The 26472-nt window shown below is 36.2% G+C and overlaps 1 protein-coding gene across 8 annotated transcripts in view; it reads right to left on the bottom strand.

Moving 5' to 3' along the window:
• Positions 1–26472, bottom strand: part of Ikzf2 (IKAROS family zinc finger 2) — a 140782-nt gene that overhangs the window by 42195 nt on the left and 72115 nt on the right. For 6 of the 8 annotated variants that reach the window (XM_051190409.1, XM_051190408.1, XM_051190407.1 and 3 more), the window contains one exon: positions 4274–4543. In XM_051190409.1, coding sequence (XP_051046366.1) covers positions 4274–4543 — 270 coding nt within the window. The remainder of the gene's footprint in view (positions 1–4273; positions 4544–26472) is intronic. The other 2 variants (XM_051190412.1, XM_051190411.1) reach the window with 1 other exon arrangement.

Genomic DNA, 26472 nt, shown 5'->3' on the forward strand with positions numbered 1-26472 from the left:
CTTCAATACAGTGTATATATACATATTATGTATGTATGTGTATGTAAATATTCATAAATAATAAGAAATAATCAACTGCATTTTAAAAATTATATAAAATATTAAGAACCCTGATATTTAATGTTGGAGAATAATTCCCAGCCCACATATTATATAGGCAGAATTATCTTGAATTTAGGTTGAAAAATTATCTACCTTTTCTCTGAACAAATGTAAAACAATGATATATTGTCAAGAGGGCTTTAAACAATGCAAAATTATTTTAATTTGTTCTTTAAACCAAATGGAGAATCAGTTTGCTCTTTTTGAGATAGTTTGTATTTGATATAAAGTATTATGTTCTTTGTACACAAGTGGAAACAAAAGTTTTAAAATTCCCACAGATTCCTTGCTTACAGTACTAATAATATTGTAGAGCAACCCAATTCAAAACCAAAGTAGGTTACTGTATTTGTGACAACTGGTCATCATCCCATTAGTGGGGATGGAAGACTGGACTAACAATAAAGAAAATTAGCTGAGATGTGGCCATGGGATTCCTCATGTCCATTCCAAAGCTGGTTATGGGTTTGTTTGTTTGTTTGTTTGTTTCATGGCTTTTGGATGCAAGGTCTTAGCAAGCTCAGCTGGCCTTCAACTTGTTCTGTGCAGAGACTGGCCTCAAACTGCTGCTCTTTCACACTGCTATTTCCCGGGATTACAGGTATGCTCCATCATGCTAAGCCAGTATGTTCTTTAAATGACAGCCCACTAACTTACTGGTTGCCTCAATTAGTTTATCCATCATTTTCATTGTGGAGAAATAGCATTTCAATAATTTATATAATTTCATGAACACATCCAAAATGTCTTAAGCACTCCAATGACATGCAAATTCACAGAGACCAGTTTGCTTTTGTGACTCAAGGACAAGGTGGTGCACCTGTGTTGGGTTGGAAAACTAACAACAAACAATAGAGAGCCTTAGAACACAAGAATGGCTAGAAACTGCTGTAGCTTGCAAACATAAGAGAGCTAGAACCCAAAGAGGAACAAGCTTAAGGGTTGTCTATATTTATAATTTTATTACACATCCATGTTCACACAGGAATTGAATAACTACCCTTTTTCTTACTTGTTTGTTTGTTTTTCTGTGCCTTTTATTCCCATTGAAGAGTGCCAGGAGTATCTGATGAAAATATTACCTGATTATTTACTAAAGTAGCAATGCCAAAGAAGTAACAACAAGCCATTAAAAGATACTGGAATTGGCACTTGAGCAGAGTACAAAAGAAAAAGAAGAAAGGAGCATTAGATCCGATACCCCATGTAATTGGAATAAATAAGGTGGTTTCATACTTTCTTATTCACTGTCAACTGTCTATTATATAATTTATGAGCTTCCCAAGGGCCTCCCAAAGGATTTAAGGAAGTAGCTTTTGTTTAGCTACAATTAATTTTCTTAAGCATGGGAAGCTCTATAATGAAGACTGTAGTTCCTAATAGTACAGAGAAAACACTTGGTTAAAGACTGGATTCTGAGTATACATTTCTACATCTAGTTTAAAGAAACACAAAGAAGCCTGTCATCAAACAGTATTACAGTAGAATTGAGAATGACAACTGGGATCAACCAAGTCATCAGAATCAAGATCTGAAGAAGGAATTCTAGTTTTCAAAACAGGTCAGTAAGACAAACGAGTTTGTGCTATCGAGTGAACTTCAAATGGTTGCTTGTTTTTTTTTCTCCTTGCTCATATTAGTGACTCTCATATTCTAGGACCTGTGCAAGTCCGTGTAATGTTTTATAAACAAGCCCTACACCAATTATATAATTTTCAGGGATGAAATATTTCCATTCCACTTTTATAGAAAATACATAGTGGAAAGTGGAGTTGGCATTGAATTATTTTATTTCAAAAAAGTAGTGAATTTCACAACAGATATAATAAAATATAAACTAAAACTAAGTCCTTTAAGAAGCAGTTCTCATGTTCTTTGAGATGTATTAAAAGCTTTATTAAAATTTATTAAAAATCTTCCCAAACTAATATTTAGTATAAACTTTAGTGTTAAAATGATCAGTAAATAAAATTCAACTGCAAAGTAATTGATTTGTTTTAATATTTCAAAGGAAAGTTACTCATTTAATGGGTGTTATATTCTTCAGGATATGCACTCTAACATAACAAATATGGCTTTGTAAACTTCTTTTCCAAGCCAGTATTACTTCATGGGCATGGAACAAAAGTAGTCCTATTCTCTTTCTTTTTCTTATGCAATAGAAACTAAAGTTTGGTATATCTTAACGTTTCCTAAGATATTTAAAATATTAATGGAAAAATTCACTAGTGATACAAACATTTTTAAACATGGCATTCTTTTAAAAGAATATCATAACAAGGCAAATATACTAATTGTTACAGTTATAAAAATGCACATATTGGAAAGTGGATGATATGCTTATATTAATCTGAATGTGAAAATTCTATTGTAAGTTTTAAAAATAACAGCCTTAGCTTATAGTGATTTTATAGTAAGTTTTATAGTAAGTTGTTTAAGAGTTTGTATTCCAATTAAACAAGTTTAGAAATCAGAGTTCGTTCACTGATGATGTTTTGTAGGTAAGGGATACAAGTCAGACAATTTTTTTTTGAGTGTGTATCATGAGATGTCTGAACTAAAACTTTACTGTATAATACTAATACTGTAATGTATAATTACAGCACATTTTTTATAAAAATTTTAAGCTGATTATTTAGAAGTAAAATTTTAAGATAAATTTCTTTCATGTGATTTCTCATTCTTTCACAAGACTATCACATCTTAAAACTGAGAATTATTAATTACTAATATTTTGCTAGCATATACTATCATGTTTTAGTAAAGGATATAGTCTTTTTGTTTGTTTGCTTGTTTGTTCTTTGTCTGTTTTTTGAGATAGGGTTTCTCTGTATTGTTTTGGAACCTGTCCTGGAACTAGCTCTGTAGGCCAGGCTAGCCTCGAACTCACAGAGATCCACCTGCCTCTGCCTCCCGAGTGCTGTGATTAAAGGCATGCACTACCAATGCCTGGCAGGATATAGTCTTTTAATATTTTATTTTGTTTTTTGAAAGGGTCTCATTATGTAGCCTTGGCTAGCCTGGAACTCACTATGTAGATCAGGTTGGTCTTGAATTCATAGAGAACCTCCTGCTTCTGCCTCCCAAGTGCTGGAGGTATAGGTGTGTATCATCACACCTGACTTGAAAATTTTTGTTGCTGTTTGGTTTGGGGACAGTCTCATGTAGCACAGGTTGGCCTCAAACTTTATATAAGTTAGAATGACCTTGAACTTCTGATCAACCTGTCTCCAACTGCCAAACACTGGAATTACAGGTGCATGCCACCATGCCCTGTTCAACTTGAAATTTCATAAAAGATTGACTATTATTCCTTAAAACACCACACACCCACTCCCCCACCCCTTTATTGTGTTAGATTACCCACTCTTGTCTTCCTTCCTTTCTTCCTTCCCTTCCTTTCTTTCCTCCCTTCTTTCTTTCCTCCTCCTCTCAATCAAAAGCTTTGAACAGATTTCTATAACTCTCTCCCATCCTCATCTGGCCTGTTTTTATGAAGTACTTGCATTTCTCAATGCCTGAAAGCATATATTAAGTTATCCACAGGCATTTCCTCACCTAATTCCACGATTACACATTCCTACCAACATACCTGCCATCCTTTGCTATGGCTAACCATAACCATCTTGATCCAGAGTTAAAACTAAAAATTATAAGGAGATGGTAATATCCTGGAACTAGAGAAAGTACCCCCACTGCTACAGAGACCTTTGATTGACAAAGACTGACCAGATATTTGAAGGACTGAACCAAAGAGAAAATGGTTCATCCCTATATGTATATATGTGAGTACTATTTTGTAGAATAAGGTCTTAGGAAGCAAACTATATTACCTGCCCATGGGTATGGTTAAATACACATACAAATATAAAAAAGATTAAATTACTCAATGAAATTCTCCTATACCCTTTGAACCCTTATCAAATTATTGCTATATTAAGAACTGTGGAAACTGAATCCCAAACTTCTTTTCTGACATGCTATTCAGATTTAAAGGCTGGAAGTCAAGACCCAGGCTACTTTCTGCTTCCCGACAATCCAATACTAGCAGAATTCTGAAAAGGTGACGTCACATTGCCACCCCTGAATAAAAAGGAAAGAGAGTAGATGTCAGGTAATATCAACATCAGACGCCACGGGCAGTCATCAGGTTATTCGTTCAGCTGCTTACCAGTGTGACTCCTTTTATGTACCATAAGCACATTGGGCCCAATGCAAACCATGCCACAGACGTCACATTTCAGTTTACCATTCGGAAGCCGGATTCCTCCCTCGCCTTGAAGATCCTGGACGACTTTCCTGTTGTCGGCCACCTCGCTGCTCTCTATTAGGGGTTCTTCTAGGCTGCTCCCCTCATCATGGCCCCTGATCTCATCTTCGTGGCTCAGGGGTTTCCTGTCACACTCTTCATCACTCTGCATTTCTAGCTTTACAGAATTTGCTGTAATTGAAAAGGAATTGAGGACATTTGTTACGTTGCTGTAACCTCTATTTCTTTCCTGCCCATTGTCACTCTATGGAACAGATGGGAAGGATATGCTAAGTCACCATACTGTGTTCAATGCTCTTCTAAGGAGTGAGCTTCTGGTGAGATGGAAGACAGCTCAGGGGTACTCTAAGTAAACAAAGGGCCCTTTACTTCGACACACACTCATTTATTCCACTCAGCTCTGTTGATTTTATAAAAGTCATTATCTAGTTCTTGTATTTTTTTTTTTTAAGTTTGTCACTAAAGTTAGTAAGAATGAAAAGCATGTGTGGAAGACGCAAGGTTAAATATTGCTTAACCCACTAAGCCACGCCTCATCTTAATTTAACAATCATGTTTATGTCACATTCCCTGCTTCACATCAGAGTACTTGTGTCAACCTGCTCCTGCACAGAGCAAGAGAAACAACTCAAGATCTTAATCCCACAAATGCCTGTCACATAGAAAAGCACACTGTCAGGGCAAATGTCCCCAAGTCAGACTAAACACAAACATTCAGTTGAGACCTGTATCGACGGGAGGTAGAGTGCATAAACCTTGCCATCTTAAATTACCCTGCTTTTGTTTTCCTGCATGCAACAGAAATAGTCCTGTATGGAGCATACTAGGCTGTAAACCGAAATGCTCAAACACTGATCTCTACAAACCAATGAGCAGCTAGGCTAGTGGCAGGAATGGCATAGCATGCATGTACACACTTGTGACAGTTAAGAAATGTAATTCCTTCTGTTTGCTGTTTTTGGATCATCCCACAGAAAAGTTGGAATTCTGTTAGCATAGCCCTTGATCTAAATGGCTCAGTCCTTTGACAAAGTAGAGACAGGCTTTAAGCTAGCATCAGGTTTTTGTCCTTCAATTTAGAAGAACTCATACTGAAGCTATTTAACATAACAAATTAGTTCATTACTACCTGCATAGAGGAAATGAGCATACAAAGGCAAGTATGCTCTTTTTACTGCAGTTGTTTTCCTGAAGAAGTCATGGATCCTTGATTCATCACTAGTGCTTATCAGGACAGCATAAAGGCTTTCCCTGTCCCTCTTTGCAGAGCTCTCCAATCAGAGGCAGGGAGCTAAGTAGTGTCAGTGGCATAATCCTAAACTAATTACTTAACCCATGAATCTTATATCATGCATTCGAAAAGTGGCAATAAATTCAAATCTCTGAATAAGGTATAGGCAGAACCTTTTGGTGAGAATGAAGATACTTAAATTCTTCAATTGCTAAGCATCTTAAAGAACTTGACATTATTCCCCATCCTCGGTAAAATGGAGATGATAATGTCCCCTCTTTGCAAGGTTAATCTGAGCATTACATGGGTAAACTCAGTAAATGTGCTTCTCTCTTTTTTAAGATTTTGGTGAAGATGAATTAACTTACACAATGTAAACTGCTCTATAATCCACAAGGGGACAGCTACCCTTACTGAATCTAGCAATTTAGAAACTGATATGATCCTATTGATTTTTGAGAGGAAAAGGGACAATATTTTACTCAACACTATATCTCCCTCTCCCCAGGATGCTCACAGACCTTGTGATATACAGGAGATGTTCAAGCAGTGTTAATTCACTAGTTTTACTAAAATCGTTATGTATTTCATTCCTCCAGCCCTATTTTATTTGTTATAGATTCCATGCCATTATAAAGAAAGACACAACAATATAAAGGACTGAATGTGAAAAATACATCAATGTTAGCAAATGCTCAGAATCCTTTAGTCTGTTTCTGTCTCTAAAGAAATCATGATCATAATGCTCCCATTTAGGAGTCTATCTGAATCCATTTAAAATGCGAAATAAATTATATATCCACACCAGCAGCAGAGATTTATGATCATCTGCTCTTTGTTGCTATTACATATATAGATATTCACACAGAATGATCAGTGTGAAAAGTCTTGCATTTTTACATGTATTTAAAATTATGAATTAAGTTCGCTGTTATAAATTTTCTTTCTGAAAACTTTCTGAAAACTGTTTATCAAACTTATTTGCCCATTTTTCAATCATGTTGTCCAACTTTTCTCACTGAGTTTAAATGTTTCTCATTCTGAAAATCAAAATCCAAAGTTTTTCCAATATTTAAAATGATTTTTAATGTGATTTCTTATGTGACAAGCAGAATACTCCACAACCAACAACATAAGACAGTTTGCAGCCAACAGGGAAGCGTGTTAGAAATATTGTAAAGAACTCTTTCTGTTAAGATTTCAGATCTCTTCCCAAGATACCTCACTATGTATATATAAATATTCCAAATCTGACAAAATAGGATCTATTAGGAACACTTATCCCTAGCATTTCCTCAAGGTCTATTCCCCATTACCCAGGAACTTAGTCCTACACTGCTGATGTATTTTGCAAATATTTTGGCCTTCATTTTATTTATGAACTAGTACCATCTGATAAGCCATGCTTAACCAGCATAAAGCTTGCCAGAGTTCCTCTTCAGAACTCAAGAAATATATACATGCATGTGCAGATTGTCAGCATAAAAGTATAGATCTCTCAAATATCAAAATAGGACAGAATTATAAAATTAAAACTGTGGCTTCATTTTAAATATCAGGTTATCTTTTTCCTTAGATAGAGGACATTAAAATGTGGACATGGATAAATGTCATTAAAAAAAAAAAAAAAACACTGCCAGATTAAAATATGCTCCTCAGGATCTGTTATCTCTAGAAGATTATATTGTATGTAAACCCAGGGGAAACATTTATTTTTGCAGTAAGTGAGACAGAAAAAATTACAAAGCTATAGCATGAGATTTCTAAATTAATGTTATAAGAAATCATGTTTGTCATGTGTAAAATTGTGTTCCATTGCGGTCCTTATACAGTAAACTATAACTGTCCTTATACAGTAAAATGTAACCTGTTTCAATATATACATCATAGACTAAACTATACCCAGAATGGTTGCCCACATATAAAAATAAGTCCCATAATAACTCATTTCTATTATCTGTGTGTACAGTTAAGTTGAAATTCTATGTTAAAGAAGCAAGAAATTAAATAAAATGGCCTTAAATCCTAACCACTAAACAGAAACCTTTTCCAGCTCCAAAAAAATTATGGTATGATTTATTTTCAATATAAGATGTTTCTAATTATGACAGAGTGCCTATAATGTTTTCAGCATTTAATGATAAAATTCAAGTGTTAGGAATAAAGCATGCGTCCCAATTTCCACATTAAGAAAGAACTGACTCTTACTGTTGGAAGCATAATAACCATAATACAACTATCAATCATGAATATACTATTATTGGTATGTTAGTTTCCAGTTTTTGGAATTGGAGTTTTAACCTTGACTATATGGACTTATTTTTACAATTTGGTCTAGGAATATGCTCTCATAAACAACCTAATTTCATTCTATGTAATTCTGAAGCTAATTTGATTTTATGTAAGTCCTATGTGTTCTTTCATACTGTGTAATTCAAAGCTATAAAAGAGCTCTTTTGGAAAAATTGACTTCTCAGCCAAACAATCTTATATTATAAGATTCTTCAGTAACCTACACTCAGAAGCTTCACCATACTGGGCTACCTACAATCAGAAGCTTCATCATACTGGGATACCTACACTCAGAAGCTTCACCATACTGAGATATCTACACTCAGAAGCTTTATCATACTCAGCTACCTACACTCCGAAGCTTGAAAATCATCATTGTGTCTAGATATATAACAAGGAGTAGAAGGCCACACTGTACTTGCATTTCATTCACTAGTGAGACATTAAGGAGAACATTGAATGAAAGCATATATGTATGTATGTATATATGAAAACAGAGATTATTATAAAACATACATACATACATATATGCACACAGTAGCATCTAAAAACAAATGTCAAAAAAGCATTAGTAACAGCTTCACAGATGCTAAAAAGTTAATTCAATTTGATATATGTAACAATGCAATTTTGCTTTCCACCACAGTTATGCTAAAATGGAAGCAGATCAGTTGATGAGAATGATCTAGAAAGTAAAATACGAGGCAGTGTTGTATCCACACATGAATACAACACCCACATGACCCGTCTCTCTCACATAGCAAGAAACAAACATAGATTTTTTTTTCAGAAGTTTGGTTTTTGTTTGATTTTTGAGAAAGAACTTAAAGTTGGGTGAATAGGAAAGGGGAGAGGAAGGAATTGGGGAAGTAAAGTGGGAGAATATGATACAAATACATTTAAATATTTTTATTTAAATGTTTTAAATATGAAAATTGTTTTAAGTAACAAAATATAACAATAATAAAGAAGTCATAGGGTCAAGGCCAAGACTATAATTCCAGCCAAGTGTTTGCTGAGCATATGCAGAGACCTAGGTTCGGTCCCTACCACAACTTGCTCATGAAGAGAAGAACATATTAAAATACCTCCTGCTGATTATATTTTGTTTATCATTTATTGGAGGCTGGTGATTAAAAATAAAAGCACATTTACTTAAAAAGAAACTTGCATTAGCAAGGCAGTATGCACAGAAAAGGAGGTCGTGAAGGATTTTGTGTCTAAAATGTCATTTACTTACACAACAAATTTATGGAATGAAATAGTACAAGGGTTCAGGAGAGTTTCCTTGGACATTTTTTATAAACTGAATATTTTATTATATATTCATAACTCAGATTTCACCCAAGTACCGATCTTTGTAGGACAGGAGACTTTGCCATCTCTGGTGACTGATTCCTTGAAGAAATATGAAATAATTAAAAAGTTTTAACAAGTAAGTTTTTTTATATGCATGGTGGAATATGTGAAGCTAATTTTGAGAGGATAAATTTTACTTTCCATAAAATAGAATTTGTTTTTCAAAAAATAATCTCATTACATTTCAGTTGAAAAGTTGTGGAACACCATAGCAACCAGAACTGGAAGTGTAATTATCAAAATATTTTGGTTATATAAACTTTCTACAAATTAAAACTTCATTACTAGTATGGCCTGATTCTGCTAACCGACAAGCAGATTAGTTAGGCTTCCTGGATGGGAAAAAATACAGGGGGCTTGTGATTCGTTCTCTACATTTGCAAGGGTGTATAGATTAATCATGTGGAGTATAGGGTAAATTTTCCAGAGTAGTTTCCACCAAATTTTAACACTTTAAATTTTTCAGCTTTGGGTGAGTGTGTGTGTGTGTGTGTGTGTGTGTGTGTGTTGTGTGTGTATGCATGTGTGCATGAGTGAGCAGGAGACAGCGGACAGAGAGAGAGAGAGAGAGACAGAGAGAGAGCAGTGAACAACTTTGAGCGTAGTTCTTCGGATATCATACACCTTTGAAAACTTTTTTTTTTCATTAGTTCTTGGAGACAGGGTCTCTCACTAGCCTTGAAACTGACCAAGTACACCAGCCTATCTGGCAGCAGGTCTCAGGGATGCACTTCTATTTTTCTTCTTATCCCTGGGATGACCCCCCCCCTCCCCATGGCACCACATCTGGTTTTTCACATGAGTTCCATGCATTGAACTCAGGTTTTCATGCTTGCATGCAAGATGTTACTACCTCCCCAGCACAAAATGTAAAAGTAAACATTTGAATGGAAGCAAATACTAAGGGAGTTCAAGTGATGTTAGTTTCATAAGAAAAAGAAATGGAGACTAGAATGGCATTCTTCCCAAATTAAAGCAGTTATCATGTGTGATTCTATTTTTATGTGCTTGGTTTCTGCTGTGTAAGAATCCAAGTGGGCACTTAAGGGATTTTAAAACTCAGAAACAATTTCTCAGAGTCTATGTTGTTTACATGAAATGACATTAAACACGCTAATTGATTCAGTACTTCTATCTAATCACCTGCTGAAACTGAATCTATACTAAAATAAAATTCTTTTAAACATTAGAAAAAGATACATTAAACTTGATTAATTCTGTGTTACCAGTCCAGCAGCTGTTTAAATAAAGTGTTACCGAACCAAAACAACTCCAAAACTGATATAAAGTACAATCATTTACCAAAAATCTACAAACTGGCTAAACACAATAAAAATGATCATAGCCAGAGTTATCTTAAGATATATGCATTCATTTTTAACTTCTTAGTGAAATTTCAAAGGATATAAAAACTGTATTCATGTTAACTGTGGATAAGCACTGGATAAATCTTGCAAAACAGCTCCCTTACAAGATCTTTCTAGTATTTGTTTTATGAAGGGTTGAACAAGTCCAGACACTGGTGTCACTGAGGAGCAGCTGAGCTGTTTGTGGGCTGCTCTTCACATCACCTTGAAATGTTCCCTACTTGTGTGTGTGTGTGGGGGGGGGGCAGTGCGCACACACACGTGCACACATGCAGAAATATTTGTGTTGATATGCGCATGTCTGTTTATCTGTGTGGAGGGTTCCAAGCTGATTGCATTCTTCAATCACCTTTTGCCTTATTTTTGAGACAGGGTCTCTAACTAAGCCTGCAGCTTACTCTTTTGTCTCTGCCGGCTGGCTAGCTAAAGAAATAAGAGTAGCTAATTCCATGCACTTCATCTCACCTCAGCATTAGGGTTGCAGATATGTGTCCCCAGGCCTGACTTCTGTGAATATTGCTTTTTTTTCACATAGGTGCTGGAGATCCACCCTTATGACAACACTTCAGGAACTTACCAAGAAATACCATCACCCTACCCTTCCCCATCCAAATAAGTAGACCGCTGAGGCCAAATTCGTCCTTACCATTTTCAGGCTGCAAAGTTCTCTTTCTGTGAGACTAATATTGGCCCTAACACTATGGCAATTTCACTAACGTATAAGCTTTAATTTTCATAATGCCTAACAGTCATCAAAGAAAATATAGTATAAATTCAGTGGTATAATAATGCTATCCTTACATGATCTCACACACACTAGCCTGTTACTATATACATTAAGTTAAACTGTTGTTGCTGATGTATGCATTTTACTTTATTTCTTAAGTTAGTGAATACTTGCAAAAATTAAACACACCTGAGACACGTAATATAGAGATAAATTTTAAGCATAGAACATCATCAATATCTCTGTAGGGGAAGAGATATTTCCCACACCACTAACAGATTCAATCACTAAAGTATATTTTCATCTTCATATTATGGATGAAGATATGGGTGAAGTAACAAGTTGGGTTGCACAGCTGTTCAGCATTCGCTGACACTGGGACCCAGCTCTCACTGAGAACCAAATTCTTGCTATATCGCCTGTTCATCATAAGCAGGGCAGTGACTAGTTATTAGTTAACAACAAAGGAAATGCCAACTTAGCACAATGTGTGCATATATAATTCTAGGTCAAATATGGGTAATTAGTTTGCCAGTTTGGGGTAAAGAAAAAAATCGTGTGAGAGTCTGTTTGGAAAAATAGACCAGCTAGTACTGCCAAATTTCCTGAGCATGGATTTCATCTCATGTAAGAGCAATTGACTTTGAACTGGTGGTGTTTGGCAATCGTGTGTTTAACATAACTATGGGAGAGTTACAAAACAAATTACATTGGGAAATATTTTTAATAAGAAGAGAACAAAATTCTTAACCTAACTTCTGTAAGAAGGAAAATCATTACTATATAATCCAGCCCACTAGGCATGCTCCCAAAGGGAACCACAGGATCACTGGAGGCCACTAAGGACACCAGGTCAGAAGGCAGTAAGGAATGGAGCAGGGGTTTCTATTATGGAACAACTCCAACAGAAGGAAGATCCAGTACCTGGTTCTTTAATAGCTCAGCACAATGTCCAAAGTGACAAGAGAATCCAATGCTGTTCAACCCTCCTTGGGTGGTCATACATAGTGAGATCAAAGCTGGAAGGTCCTTCCAAGGCATTACTTACAGACATTCTCTTACTTGTCTGCATCAGGTAAAGATTCCATTTTGGGCCCATATGATGCAGGTTTGGTCACTTGTAAATGTAGAGCCCATAAAAATCAATCAAGGAGTGACCAAGAGAAAACCTGTGATTAAGGGACAGTAACCTGGATAACTGCCAAGCAAATCTTAATACTTCTAGGTTTATTTTGGTTTTCCACAAAATGGCAGCTGCAGTTCCCTTTACAACCTTCATGCCTGGCTTCTGGATCTGCTGAGTGAATATTTTGTGCAGCCATGGAGAGCATCTATGTTCAAAGGGGAAAAAACAAAACAAAACCAAAAAATAACTGCAAAGCAACATAGGAGGTAATGGAAAGGGTAGATTAGAATACCTGTTTTCAAACTACAATTGTATGAATGTTAAATCACCTACCATATCTCCCATTTCCTATTGTATGCACAGAGTGGGATAATATCCTCTACTTAAGAACCACAAGACTGCAGCCACATAGTCAGTTAGAGCAAACAGATTATGAGCATGAATTGGATCCTGGAGCTTAAGGTCAAGTCATTCACATATTAGCCACAAGACATTAGGAAACCTGTCTCAATTTTCTTGTTTAATAAGTATCAAGACATTACATTTTGTGTATCAATCATAATAGTATAAATAACACACGCAAATTTATGTTGCCTGTTTTAAATGTTGGTTCATTGTTAATAAAGTAAAAGTAAGAAGATCCCATGATAGCATTTACAACAATACTTACAAGTTGGTATGCAAGAAAGGGCATAAATAATAAGGCAACAGCTAACATAATGCTGAAGGGGGAAAGCCAAACGCTTGTTTTTCCAAGATCTTGGAAATGCGCACTTTTACTTCATATATTCACATAACACTAGAAGTGTTAGCTACAGCAATCAAACAAAACAAAATAAAATAAAATAAAATAAAATAAATAAAAGCATATTCCCTGAAAAGGAGGAAGACAAGTTGCTAGTACTTGCAAATGACATGATCTTTTATATAGAGAAAATGATAAGGACTTCATTAAAAAAATATTAGAAAGTAAGTTCAGCAAAGATGCAGGATAGAAAATCAGCACAGAAAAATCAATAATAGTGCAATAAAGCAGTAGCACATTATGGGAAATAGAAATCAAAAAAGGCATCTCATTCATAACTGGTACAAAAGCTGCCTAGGAATGAACTTAACTAAAAGGTAAAGAGTTTATATAGTGAGAAGTACCAAACACTGGCTGAAGAAATTGTAGAGCATGTACACACAAGTTGGAAAGAACCCATGTGTTCATGGATGAGATGAGTGGACACTATCAAATTGTCCACACTGCCCCAATTAAACTATGAGTTCAAGGTGACCCTTATGAAAGGCCAATGACATACTTCACAGACAAGTTCAGACTCATATAGATACACACACACACATAAACATACACACTAACATACATACATATGTATGGGATTCCTTCTCCGGTATTCTATAGAAACTTCAAATGTTTTAGTCAAATTAAAAGTCTACATGTGGTTCCACGATGCAAGGTTGGTCGATTAGAAATGCGTAGCCAATAAGGCACTTTGACTTGTAAGAAAGAAAAAAGTGATCAAGGACAATTTACCAAGCATATTTTTAACAGATCTGTGCCCAAAACTGATTTCCTTCAAAGTAACAGCATCATATTTATTAACTATGAACATATCTTATTTCCTGATCTTAATGAGTGAACACCTTAATGACTGAACACCTTCTATAAAATAGAATATATATGCATATAATAGAATTCAGAATTATTATATGTCAATTCCCTGGAACAGAAATCCAGAAGCTACATCATTGACAATAGTGAGAAAACAAACAAATAAGCAAAATTCCTACAAATAAATTTAGCAAAAGGAGGCAAAGCTCTCCTTAAAGAAAATAATAAAACCCTGATGCAAGAAATTGGAGCTGGTGAGATGACTCAGGGCGTAAAGGAGCTTGCCACCAAGGCTGTGTACTTGAGTCTGACTCCTGAACTTTGTAAGTTATGCTCTGATCTCACATATGCCAATGGCAAGCATGCATATGTATAAAAACTTGCTTGCATTCACAGAAAATATGTCAACACTGTTTTAAAAAGAAATTGGAGAGGTCACAAAAGCAGAGCCACAAAACTCTTAAATGGCCAGAATAAATGGGCTGAAAGGAGCAAAGCAGGCGGAATTGCGTTACCACACTTGAAGCTGGACTGTGAAGTTTTGGTGCTCAAAACCAGTATGGTAATGACATTAAAAACTGGCATGGAAAAATGAAAGAGAGTCAAATGCTGACACATATTACTATATCCACTTGATTTTCCCCAAGAGCAAGCTCAGGAAATGACAATCTTGTCAACAAGCCATGCTGGAACAGCTGAACATTCACGTGCAGAATTAAGAGACTACAACCCTCTCATACCAGTTACAGAAACTAGCCAAAATTAAGCGAAAATATTCAATTTTCTGAAATTAAAGACTTACCAATATGAAGTGACTAGGAGAAAAACCTAAAGGAAATGCTTTAGGACATTAGATACAGTAAGGAGTTTTTGGGGAAGACCTCAAAGTCACATGAAATAAAACCAAAAATCAATCAATTACCAAACTGAAAAGCTTCTGCAATGTAAAGCAAAAATGTCCCTACAGAGACAATTTACAGAATGGAAGACAATATTTGCAAACTATACATTTAACATAGAGTTAAGGAGGCTGATAAGATGGTTCAGATTGTAAATTGTTTGCTGTACAAGCATGAGGACCCGGATTAGGGTCCCCAGCACCCTGGAAAAAGTTGAGTGTGTTGATTCGTGTCTGTGATACCAGTTTTGGCAAGTTCTGGGTCCAATAAGACACTGTTTTTCAAAAAAAATAATGTGGAAATCAGCTGAGGGAGACACCTAATAGGCACCTCCATGCCCTCTATGTACACATAAAATATAAACAATGAATCAGACATTTAATACACAGAAGACACGCAAATGCCCAACATCTATATATGAAAAATGTTCAATATCATTAATCATTGGGGAAGTACAAATCAGAAACACGAAATATCACCCCATGTAGTAAGAAGCTTGTCATAAAAAGACAAGTGATAACAAGTGGGAAACAATTGGATTAGAAACCGGCAGGTGTTGTCCAAATTAGGATAAACTTTGTGGCAAAGTATCTAAAAATGCATTATCCAGCCTGATTTACAGAGCGAGTTCCAGGACAGCTAGGGCTGTTACCCAGAAAAACCCTGTCTCGAAAAACATAAATGTGTTAGTATATGAATTGCCAATCTTAATACTCAGTAGGTATTCTAAGGAAATGGATTAGTATGCCAAAGAAAAAACTACACACCCATGATCAGTGCAACACTAGTAACAATAGCCAAGATTCGGATAAATCTATATGTCAATCAACTGAAGAATAGGTTAAAAAATATGGTAGATTCAACACAGACTATTATTCAGCTATAAAAGAATGAAATGAAATCCTGTCATTCATGGAATGAATGCAACCAGGGATCATTATATTAATTGACAAAAGCCAGGCATAGAAAGGCAAATACTGCACGGTGTTACTCATACATGGACTCTAAAACAAATGACCTCCTAGAATGATGGTTAGCAGAAGCCTGAAGCAGAGCAGAAAGGAGAGTTGTCTGTCAATAGGTGTGATGTTATGGCTCTATATGAATAGGAAGATGTGCTGTACTAATGTGCACAGGAAAGTAATTATAGGTATGATAGGGCACTGATATTTCAAAAAGGCTGATGATGGTACTTTGTTTTCATAAGGAAGAAATTATAAATTAAAAGGAGATAGGACATTGTAGCTGAACTTAAATATCACACCTCATATGAGCATATGAAACATTCATTATATTGTCCAACAGTATGTACCAGGATCAATAACATTGCAGGGCAGTATCTGTTATGTCTTCTGCTGAATTGGATGCATGTGTGTTTGCATGCCATTTTATATGTGAGTGGCTGTGTATTATAAAACAGAAACTCAGAACACCCCTGATCTTGAACTACTACAAATGCCAATGTAAAATTTAAGGCATAAATGATCAAGAAATGCTTCTATACACTCCTCAGTGGGAAAAAAAAGAAAAAGAAACTTCTGAATTGTAGACACTTTAATAATGTTTTCCATCCATTCAACAATGGAAGTTTTGATTACTTGTGAGTTGTTTGTCTCCATTTCCAAATCACCCATGTAGCTGGCTTTCTGAAGCTGATAACTGAAGGGCAGGGGACATTTAAGAGTTGGTGTAGTTCTCTGTATGAAGGCAAAGCAGTCCTCATATGGTTGACACACGTACAAATGGTGGTCAGCTCGTAAAGAAAAGCTAGTGTGCTCATCGAGTTTAGGAGACTACTCTATCTCACTCGTCACACTTCATGTGTAGTGTTGGTGCTTTTCAGTGAGGTAACACGGAGAGTAAAATCTAAAACAGTGCACATATAGTTATTCCCCCTTTTAAAACTTGTGATTTAGCACGGCAGGTCTGACCCTTGTCACCTGTAATTGCACGGACTACTTCTAATAGGTGGATATCCTTACCCGAGCAATGGAAAGTAGTGTGTCATGCCACTCCACTGAAGGATGGGATTCTTGAGGTCTCTCTACTCTATAGAATTTATATTTCTGGAATATATCAGATTATTTAAATTTTCCTATGAATACAAATTGTGAAATTAGCTATTATTATGGTCATTTGGTATGGCAGAATGAATGTATTCACAAAAATGTCTTTAGGTGTAGAGTGTGGATAAATATCCAACTTTTAAACGATGTGTTTAACAATTCTGGCTTAAATATACCATTCTTAATTCTGTGTCTTACTGTATTTCTGAAGGTCAAGGTGAGAACAAATTACATGTAAGTGCATGTGCACATATGTATGCTATATACATGTGTAAGCTGGCTGGCATGGATGTAAGGTGTTCTTTATTAAGTAATAAGTGTTTGTGGTTTACAAAGATGTGACTGCAAGGTGATTAAATTGCCATCCTCAAGCGTTTCTTTCAGTGGAATATTGGACTTCATCCAGAAAGGGGGAGGGGAGAAGCCAAACAAACAGAAACAACTCAACTTAACAAAAGAGGAGAGTGCCATAACCTTCACTAAAAGCATAAAATTCTTGACTCATAGTTATGGACACTCTTGAATTTCTCCTTTCTTCTACCTGGTCTCAGTCAGGATGTGAGCCCTGCCATTATGTATGGCCCCAGGCTGTTTGCGAGCCTCCTCCCCATCTGGGACTGAGGCAAATTGCAGGTTTCCAGGGAGGGGAATGCTTTTACAGCAGGGATGGCAGCTTCAGCACTATGTGTGAACTGTGCCAAGTCCAGTGATACTGCCTGCCTGGCTCCCTGTGACAACCTGGGCAGCAGATTTTGTATTTTTAGCTCCTGAAAATATATAGGGGCATTTTAGGAGCATTTCAGAAGTCTGACATTGTTCTTTGCTTGAAGACCATAAACACATGCGCAGCCATTAAAAGACATTTCACTTCTTTTCCACCTACAAAATGAATGTAATTACTTCAGGGGCACAAAAAAAATAAAAAAATAAAAAAATAAAAAGCCTCAATCTACATTGTTGTCCTTCTCATCTTACAAAGTCCACCGTTCCCTTCAGGTCCCTAGCAGGCTGCCTTTTCCAAAGGCTGCATATACTTACTAAAAGTACCACTCACTCCGAGGAAGCTGTCAGCAATTACTGCCGTGAACTTTAAATCCTTTCCTCTAACTACCACAGTAGTCTAGAAATAATGACACAACTTCTCATTGCTTTAAAATGTCAAGCTGACCACTCAGAAATTTCAGCCAGGTTTCTCCAGGAAGGCCCGGAATGATAAGCCATTTTATGAGACTTCCAGTTCATCTCCAGTTTCATTACCACACTGCCTAACACCTTCACAGTATAGCAACACCTTCAGGGACACATTGAAACCTAAACAAACCACAGACACTGCCAATAGAACAAAGGGAACACCATGTGCCCGGCACAAGCAAGCTATCTTTGCCCTTGGCCTTGATGGGACACTATCCTTTAAATTATTTTCATTTTTGTTCTGTCGCATGTCTTTACCCAAAGGCAAGGTAGCTATAACTGAACAATAGAACTTTAAAATACATACATGCATGTATGTATTAACACACAACACACACACACACACACACACACACACACACACACACACACACACACCAACTACTTTTCCTTATGTTGCCCTTAATGGCCTGGAACTTTTTATATACCATGGTAGATTTAAACTCACAGAGTTCTGGGATTAAAAGCTTGTTCCAGCAATAATGACTACTTTCATACATTTTTAGTGCTCAATTTATTATCAAATGTTTGGCTCAACTTTTAATCAGAGGGGGCAAATAAAAGAAAGGAAGGAAGGAAGGAAGGAAGGAAGAAAGGAAGGAAGGAAGAAAAAAACCTCTAAAATTTTGTAGGCCCTGGGAACTAAAGGCATGTTCCTGTCTGTAAGAGCATCAGTTGCTCTTAATTGCTGGCCATGTTTCCACACAGTAAACTAAGTAAACTAACTTTCATAACTTCATGAGACCCACCAGTCCAGACGGGATCAGAATTACAAAACTACAACGTGAATAAGGATAGAGGAAAATTATGATTTAGTTTAAAAGTATGGAAAGCACTGGCCTTCTATTTCTATTTTCAAAACAGTATGAGTATGGTGGCAGGCTATTGAGAGAACAGATAAGGGTTAAATGGAATGATCTAAACAAGAGACAAATGTCTTAAAAATGGAATACAGCTTCTTTCTCGTATTAACATTTTTACTATTATGAACTGGGTATTATTGGGACACAGCTATGATCCCAATAGTGGGGAGGTAAAGACAGGAGGATCAGAAGTTCAAGGTCATCTTTAGTTACACACCAAATCTGAGGTCAACCCTGGGATACAGGTTTAACACCTTCATTTGTTGGAAAATGAAACTAAGGATGAAAACAGTATCATAAAGCTAAATGAGCTAGTCAAATAACCCCAGAATACATTTCGTTAGTACATAGGGAACCGAATGACAGAAATTTAACATTCATTCTCCATTGATGGCACCATTCACATTTTACTAGAATTAGATGAGCAAATACTTATTAATAACTAATAGTGGAACACTAAAGAATAAATTCAGATGTGCAACGGTAAAAATTAACTCCTCACTAAAATACAAATGTGCTGAGTGTGATATCATCAAACAATGTAAAAATCGCAGAGAACAAACCAAATGCTGTGAAAAGCTCTAGAGCTATATTTGACACCTGGCTCAAGGGGATGAAAAAATAACACTGGTCCCATCCAGAGATGTTGATGGTTCACAACTTTTGTTCCAGACTCTCTGCTATGCATCAAAAGCATTACAACAATCAAACACATCGTCTTGCCTTCATAATCTACGCCAAATGGAGATGAGGGAGCCCTGCAAAGGTCTGTCCGTCTGAGCAGAAGGAGTCAGAATAAAGGCCTGCAGTGAGGAAGGAGGGCTCAGAGGCATGCACAGATTCCTGGAACTGAGGAAAGACTTATAGCCCTACCACACCTCAGAATGACCTTCCCTTTGCGAGTATTTCACTGATGAGGATCTTAGTTTTTACAATAAAAGTAAGTGAAGTAGAATATTCCCTGTTAAAAATATACATGTCAGCCATCAAATGGCATCTGATAATTCCTAGACTGTCTCCATCACGAATATAAACACAATTACATAACTTTTTTGTTTCAACTAGGAAAAGAGTAACACAATACAAAATTGCTGTGTGCGTGTGTGCCCTTGAGCTCACGTGTGTGCATGCATGCACACATACACACACATGAGTTAAAATGTAAACCTAAAATGAAAGCTCCTCAACCCATTATATTCACCATCATTAAATACAAGATTGTCATGACAAGTAATAGAACATTGGTCAAAAAGTAATAGCTTGGTTAAAATTTCTTCTCACTGATATTGGCTGCAAGCTTTTACGGTGCTGCCTATTATCCATCTTAATGAAATTCAGCTGTCACTTCCATTTTGAAATGGTGAATTCTTGTACCGAATGACAAGAGTAAAATTAAAATCTCTTCTCTTTTTCCAATCAAATCATGTAATGATGAAAAATAAGAAATAAGTAACTCAGAAATTTCTGTCACTAATTGGTCAAGGAGAGATTTGTCTTCAGATCTCTTGGTTCTCTTCTTCCTCTGGTGATCATCCTGAGGGTGGCCAGTCAGCCACTTGTCTTTAGAATTCACTTTGCCACCAGGCAGTACACTAAGGAAAACCAGCTAAGATTTGTAGTGCTTCGAGAGAGACAGTAGGGAATAGTTGCAGGCAATGGACTACAATTCCTGAACATTATTATCAATATCATTGATTAGGTAGTGAACCTACCTGTCTTATAGTTGAAAATGTTACCACATACCTCATTCTAAATGAGAGGAGGCAAAAGACAAGGCTCCAAGTCTTGTGTTAAATTATCAACTTCCTGAGCTTAAAAAGTATGTCTGATGAGAGGAAGAAACTTATTTATTTAGCTCAGTTTCCCACGTGGGTCACTTTTCCAAGCCTAGGCATAGGTTTTAAAGTTAGCATACTTATTTCAAACTTTTATAGAAAATTGTTAAAATAAAATAGCAATCCAATAAAAATCAAGTATGATCTAGAGTATAAACTGAAAATCCACTGAAATGGTTTCTAAAGAGGAAGTCAAAGTTATTGAAGCCCATTCTTTTGGAGTCTCATGCTGTTCTCTAACACTTCACTGTTTAACACTTACACTATATCCTTAAATTATGCCTAATCAATTTCTCATCTTAAAAATTCATTTAATAATGTGTAAGTCAGAGAATATTAACACAGAATACTTATCACACAACACAACGCAGTGTCATCCTGGGCACAAGATGGCAGGAAGTGTAAAGGAAGGGGTACAAACACTTAAAAATCTAGAATCTTCTCCGTTAGCATCTTGGCTGAGAGAAGTGGGAAAAAAGATAACTGGTTTTCCATTGCTTAAGAAATATTAAAGATAAAGACTAACAAAGGAAACCAATTCTCACTGAGGTACCAGAAACTAAGACTAAACCAGGTAGAGAAGTAACCAGATGTAGGATGCCCAAGACTACTTTCTGGTTAAGGATGGAAGTTGATGAGTAAAACCAGATTAAATATTAGTACATTGGTGTGCCACCTGGGAATCAACTTCACTCCTTATCACTAAAAGGACTTTTTTGGAAGGCAAACAGAGAACAGAGGGTCACACATTACTTCACAATCACAACAATGTCCTCCACTAGGGAAGAATCAGTCACATGACTAACGACCACAGATCACACATACTCTCAGAGGGCTTGGCGCAAATCAAAAAGGTAAAATAGCTAAATGAGAACTAGTTCTAGTGGAACTTACTAACCTAAATTAAGGAAATACAGAATCACATGAAAATTCTCTTCTACAACCCACAGGTTGGGTAACAATAAATAAATTTCAACTTAATAATATGCGAGGTGTAGAAAATCATACTTATTTGATCCGGTCTCTGCAATCACATTCCTGGGGCCTCTGTATGAATTTTAATACTCCCACAAGCTTATGAGAGCTACAATATTTTTTGTGATTTGGCTGCAAAAATCCTGAGCCCAATCTAAAGATCAGACAAAGGGACAAGCAAGAGAACAAAACTGTAATATGTAAGAATAGAACTTTCCAGACACAAACTGAAAATCCAGAACACAGCACATGTATTTGTTCACTATGTTTTGCCTTTCAGTGGTAGCTTAATGAAAATATTAAATTAAAAAAATAAATTACTCTGGCATGTTTATAATAATCACATGTAAATAAAAATATTCAGTATAGAATAATATTATGTACATAAGTTGAATGAATTCTTTGACATGCTTTAGCTGTTTTTATTAGCATGCATGCACATATAAAAGAAAAGGTTCTATGATATTAGGTGGAGGCCAAATTTAAATTTCATTGAAAAACTAGAGTCCACTCTTAGTTCAAATTTTGCCACTGTTTGCTAGAGTGACAGGATACCAAAGTTTCTAGAGCTATTTCAGTTAGGAGGCAAACATCCCTTATACATTTTGCAAAACTTTTCCCGAACAAGACTTTTATTAATATGGTGATGAGAGAATTTATTACATTTTAAAAAATGCTCATTAAATGTAAATACCCAGGGCCAGCGAGATGGCACAGTAGGTATAGGCACTTTTCAGACAAAGCTAGGGATGTGAGTTCAAACCACAGACCCCACTTGAATGGGAAAGGAATGTACACACACAGAGAGAGAGAGAGAGAGAGAGAGAGAGAGAGAGAGAGATACTGACAGACAGAGAGAGATACTGACAGACAGACAGACAGACAGACAGACAGACAGACAGACAGAGACACACACAATTTTTAAAACTTTAAAACGTAAATATTTAGAACAGGAGATAGGCCTGGATCTGGAGCTCAAAGATAATACTAATGTTTGCTTGTTGGTTGGTAATTTAAATACTTATTTATTAAACTGTCTAAACTCAAATTTTCACTTAGAATTTATATTAAAACACATCCTAAATTATCTCTTTAATGCATGTAGGCAAACAAAATAAGAGGGACAGAGAGAGGGAGGGAAAGAAGGAGAGAGATGAATGGGTTAGGCACAATGTTACATACTTGTAATCCCATCTGTGATTAATCAGGAAAATTATGAGTTTGAGACTAGCCTGGGTCACAGAGTGAGAATTTTTCAAAAAAAGGGGGGGAATTTGAGTGGCCCAAACTGGAAACTTTAATATTTCAACTAGCAAGCCTTCTTAACTGACCTCTCTCATTTGATGTATTCATTAAGAAAGAAACGATGCTTACCTTGACTAAAATACTTCTATCTGAAATCTAATTTCTTATGCTGCATCAAATTTAAAGAACTCTGATTCCACTAAGGATCCAGCCAATAAATCTTCATATTCTTATGTCCTCAAATCTTTAAACAGAGTATCTATCCATATACCTTCATGGATATGTGGAATTACATTTAGCAGGATACACTCATTTTAGAAAAGTAGACAAAAATGGCTAAAATTCATAAGAAAACAAAGTGTAGCTGAGCAGTGATGGCACATGCCTTTAATCCCAGCATTTGAGACTCAGAGGCAGGCATATCTTTGTGAGTTCCAGGCCTGAGAAACCCTGTCTTCAAATACTAAAACCAAAAAAAGAAAAGAACTGTGAGTAGCAATGCACCTGTGATAAATGCCAATACCATATTCTTCCTTTACAAAGTAAAGGTTGTTTTAACTGGGGCACAGGAGATGAAGGGAAACTGAGATGACCAATGTTGATTAACTGTACCTATGAGACCACCAGAGAGAAACCCACTAATGTGTGTAGTTAGCATGTGTTAATATGATAAATGTATTAATGGCCACTTTCTCCTTTTATGTGACATTTTATTAAATATTTACTGCATAACAATTGTTGTGCCTACCAGCAACTAAATCTGTGTCTTACAGAGGTTCTAGGAAACATCATTTGCTTATGACTTTATATGAAAACGTAAGTTAGAAATTCTGTCTACAATTTACTATGTAATTCCACATCTTCCCATCTTATTACATATCAATAGGACAATATGAGGTGATTGTGCTGTTACCCTCTTTCAGCATGTAAGGATACTGAAAGCCACAAAACACAAATGATTGAATGATTGAGCAAAACCACATAATCAGTAGTTGGAAAGTCTGTGCTCAACTCCACCCCTCTACACACACACACATACACACACACACACACACACACACACACACACACACACCAATGATTGTTTTTCAGAAAATTTGAAAACTCAGTCTAGAAAGATAATTTAGATTCTGGTAAAAATAAAGTGAACACGGATTACTTAGTCCTTAATTTTCTGTCCTAGGCACCCAGATCAGATGGAAAGCTCATCAGACCCAGAATTGGTAGTAGTCTCTGCCATAATAACATATTCCTTTCTCTCATTTAAAAAAAATGTGTTTATGATCAACAGTATTCTTTACATTTTCTGTCATCAGATCTCTGATAAACAAGTGTTGGATGGTGGATATTCCTTTCTGTTTTATCAGGGTAGAATGAAATGACTAACCCATCATCTTAAGATTAATTCTACAAAAACAAAACAAAACAAACAAAAAAGCTTTCGAATATAGTATCTCCTGGTTATTGCCACATTACATGTCCCAACACTCATCTGCCTTAAATGAATAGCACCGAACTGTCTATATATGCCCATTGATCCACCACACACCCTGCAGCCTTTGCCACACAGTGCCACAGAAACTTCTCCATCCATGCTTTATGCCCCGTGTCTGCTTTGTATCATCACTATTGTGCTTTGGGTTTAAATTATTAAGTAAAATAAGGGTTACTTGGATATAAGCACCACGACACTGTGACAGGCTACCTGACAATCCAGACAGCTGCTAAATGACTAGTGGGCAGGTAGCTCCCTAGTGAGAATATGCAGGAAGAGAACTGATCTGAGGCCCAGAGTGAGATGGAGCAGGTGTTGGGAATCTTCAGAATGGGATGTAATTTAGAACTTACTTTGACCAAATTGAAGCAACACCAGAGAGTGAAAGCACAGATAAAGGGGACTCCTACGCCACGCTTTTTCACTTTTTGTTTTGGGGAACAAATGGACTGCACCACATACTGCCATAAATTTCTTACATGCCTCTAAGAGCAGCCTGGTATTGTCCACTATAATTGGATAAAATGCTTGCCAGTCTGAGTAAAAGTATAAAACAGACAGTTTGCCCCTGGCCTCTCTCGTTCCCATTTCCATTGTCTCTAGAGTGTGTGCACCATGAAGACATTTAATTACTGCCCATATGTTCTCCGGCCCTCCATTTGGACACCCAGCCTACCCTTTCCAAGACAAACCCTAAATGAGCAATGTTCTGTATATGCTTTCCCCTGTCAGCTCCCATCACTTCTCCCACTGTCTGGAAGGCTGCCAAAAACTTTTCAAGAAACCAATTACCTAATCTGATACACTGATAAGAAATTTTAGTGAAGAATGCGACTAATGCTTAAAAATCTACATATATCCTAATACCAGTCTCTATGACTTACAGTTAGAAAATCAGACAGAATAAAAGAAAAAAATTACTTAAAAAAACCACAGTAAATATAATTGAAAAAGAACATTGAAAACATCTGCAATAGAAAAGACCAGAAGAAAATAAAAATGCTTGAAATAATGGCAATAAGCAGTATGGGAAAAAACTTAACTGATGAACATTTCAGATTTCATGTCTATGAAAAACCTAAATGTTTTCAAGTCCTTGCAAATAGTTTCATTTTCTGGTGACTATTTCAGAGGAATATTTGTTTTAAAAACCACAACACATAAGATGAAGTATCTGAGTTAACAAATGTTTTAATGACGATTAAAAAACATAATACCAAATGTCATTAACTTAAAGTCCTAATTATAGTCTTGGCAGTTGAGATACATATGCGTTAGGGGTGACCTACTCAATTCTTTTTTTAATCCATTTAACAAACACAGTGTTTAGCACAGTTTTGACTTCTTGCTAAATCAGTTCTCATCACTAAATATCCCTTTTTAAAGTGTTGGGCTGGATTTACTTTTAGTAGAAGTGGTAAAGATCATTATTTTATTCGTCTGTCTACTAGTTGTCAAGTCATACAAGCTTAAAAGTCTTAATAAATGGTCAGGAAAGGCTCAAAAAAGGATCCCACGAGGCAGTTCAGGAAGATTTACAGTAGTTGCTCTCCCAGCAAGCAAATGATGTAAGGGTACATGGAAGTTAGATAGTAACCAGATACAAAAAGAAAGAGACAAAGGAGGGAGAGAAGGAGAAATGGGGTGGAGCAAAGAGAAAGGAGAAAGGAAAAAGGGAGGAAGGAGCAAAGACTAAGGATTGTGAGTGTGCCACTGGTGCTTTTAATTCAACTCCAGAAAGTGCAGGGCAGTTGATCTGCACTGATCCAAAACTGAGAAACACGAATCATTCATATCTTTGAACATTTACCTAA

This window comes from Phodopus roborovskii, unplaced genomic scaffold, assembly GCF_943737965.1.
Source record: "Phodopus roborovskii unplaced genomic scaffold, PHOROB, whole genome shotgun sequence".
Classification (NCBI taxonomy): Eukaryota; Metazoa; Chordata; class Mammalia; order Rodentia; family Cricetidae; genus Phodopus; species Phodopus roborovskii.